The 2,500-nt window shown below is 47.2% G+C and overlaps 1 protein-coding gene across 1 annotated transcript in view; it reads right to left on the reverse strand.

The window, feature by feature from the left end:
• The window catches only part of LOC122250336 (zwei Ig domain protein zig-8), a 97,764-nt gene that overhangs the window by 20,327 nt on the left and 74,937 nt on the right, over positions 1–2,500 (reverse strand). Inside the window, exon 4 of the mRNA XM_043011712.2 lies at positions 1,805–2,015. Within this exon, the coding sequence (XP_042867646.2) occupies positions 1,805–2,015 (211 nt within the window). The remainder of the gene's footprint in view (positions 1–1,804; positions 2,016–2,500) is intronic.

The raw sequence follows: 2,500 nt of genomic DNA on the forward strand, positions 1-2,500 counted from the left end.
TTAGCCGGCCGGTGTGTTTGTGTGTGTTTGGGAGAGAGAGGGAGGGTCTGTGTGTGTGTGTGTGTTTGTGTTTGTGTGTTTGGGAGAGAGAGGAAGTGTGTGTGTGTGCGTGTGTGTATGTTTGTGTGTTTGTGTGTGTTTGGGAGAGAGAGGAAGTGTGTGTGTGTGTGTGTGTGTGTGTGTGTGTGTGTTTATGTGTTTGGGAGAGAAAGCAAGGGTCTGTATGTGTGTGTGTGTGTTTATGTTTTTGGGAGAGAGAGCAAGGGTCTGTATGTGTGTGTGTGTGTGTGTGTTTGTGTGTTTGGGAGAAAGAGGAAGGGTCTATGTGTCTGTGTGTGTTTGTGTGTTTGTGTCTGTATGTTTGGGAGAGAGAGGAAGGGTCTGTGTGTGTGTGTGTGTGTTTGGGAGAGAGAGGAAGGGTCTGTGTGTGTGTGTGTGTGTGTGTTTGGGATAGAGAAGAAGTGTGTGTGTGTGTGTTTGTTTGTGTGTTTGGGAGAGAGAGGAAGGGTCTGTGTGTATGTGTGTGTGTGTTTGGGAGAGAAATGAAGTGTGTGTGTATGTGGTGTGTGTGTGTGTGTGTGTGTGTGTTGTGTGTGTGTGTTACTATGCATAGCTTGACCATCCCTTAGTCATGTCTTTTTCTGTTCCTAAGAACTATCATCGGGCCAGAAACTATATAAATGTCTTCCTATGGAAATCTTTCATACTATCATCACCTCGATAATTCACTGATCATCAATAATTCAACTTATAGATTGATTTGATATATTTTACATTCATTTTCGAGAGAATGTTCAGGAATGACTCCAAAAATACAACACTTTTTGCCGTAAATGTGTTGGGTTTTTGGGATTCATCCGCCTTAATGGGGAAGGTTAGGGACTGGAATGGGAGTTCTCAATCGGTCTTTAAGGAAATAGGGAGAAAAAAGGGAAGGGTTGGGAGGGGGAGGGGTGTCGAGAGGGGGGAGGGAGGGGGAAAAGGAGGGGGGTAGAGGGGGGGGGGAGGAGAAGAAGGGAAGCGGTCGAAGATGGTTAGGCTGGATACACGCACATGCACACACACACACACACACACACACACACACACAATTTGGTACACACATGTAGATACATACATGTGCAGATATTCCTTCACATAAACATGTTCACACTTATATGCACACACACTGGATAGGAGAGAGAAAAAGGGAGGGAGGGAGGGTGAAAGGGAGAGAGGTAGGGAGGGAGGAAGAGAGGGAAAGAGAGAGAGAAAGAAAGAGACTAAGAGACTGAGACAGAAAGAGACCGTTGAAAAAAGGATGAGAGACAATAAGAGAAAGAAAAAATGAGAGAGAGAGAGAGAGAGGTTTTACGGGGAGAGAAACAGGTGAATAGACAGGTACATTGAAAGATAGATAGATAAACAAACAAATTGATAGACTGAAAAATAGGTGAGATTTCAGACAAAACGAGAGAGTTAAAGTTAGAAAAAAAATTAACATTCAAAGCAAAAAGCCTGAATGGGTAAAAAAAAAAAAAAAAAAAAAAAAATCCATTACCCTTGACGTGACTAACATGACCACTAACATGACCAATACAACCCCAACCCTAAAATCCATCTAAACCACGCAAGAACCCCGTATCTAACCCCACCTCTCACCCTCTAAAACCCATCACCAACCCCTTGACCACTCCCTCACCCCCTCCTACCCCTCCCACCCAAAAACAACTCACAGAACCCCTTCCCCCTACCCCTACCCCCTACCCCAATCCCCCGCATCCCTACTCCAACAACCCCAACAACCCCAAACCTCAAAACTCACCCACAACCGCGAGTCTGATAAGATAAGCTCTCACGGGCTTGGTGGACACCTGGCACTCGTAGAGCCCCGAGTCCCGGATGGTCGGGTGCCGAATCTGGAGCGTCCACTCGTTCGTGCCTTCGCGGTGCAGGGCGGAGAAGCGCTGGTCGCTCGTGTACGTGAAGGAACCCACCGTCAGGATGTGGGTGTCACGGTGTCGGATCCACGAGACCTGGGGGAAGGAGGTGGGCGGAGTTAGGGGCGGTTAGGGGTTGGCGACGATTGAGGGGGCTTGTTTGGGAAAGGGTGGGGTATGGGGGGGGGGAGATGTGGAGGCGTGGGGTGGGGGTGGAGGGTGGGGTCGTAGGGATTAAGGGAGGGGTTGGAGATAGGGGAGGGGGCAGGGGGTAGGGGGAGAGGGGTGGAGAATGTCTCTAGACTGAGAGTGATTAGGGAGGAGAGTGTCTAGACCGGGAGTGATTAGGAGTGGAATATCTTGATTGGGAGTGATTGGGAGAGGAATGTTTTGGCTTGGAGTGTTTGGGAATTAGGGAGAAGAATACCTCCGTTATGAATGATTAGGGATTGAATGTGATCCATGAAACCTATGGGAGAAAATGACTATGTGTATCAGAACCAATCACGAATAGAATTTAGAATATTCACGAAAAAATGATAAATGATCAAATAAAACTAATTACGAGAGATCATAAATGC

This window comes from Penaeus japonicus, unplaced genomic scaffold (genome assembly GCF_977035675.1).
Source record: "Penaeus japonicus unplaced genomic scaffold, GWHDUDI00000001_assembly GWHDUDI00000007, whole genome shotgun sequence".
NCBI lineage: Eukaryota > Metazoa > Arthropoda > Malacostraca > Decapoda > Penaeidae > Penaeus > Penaeus japonicus.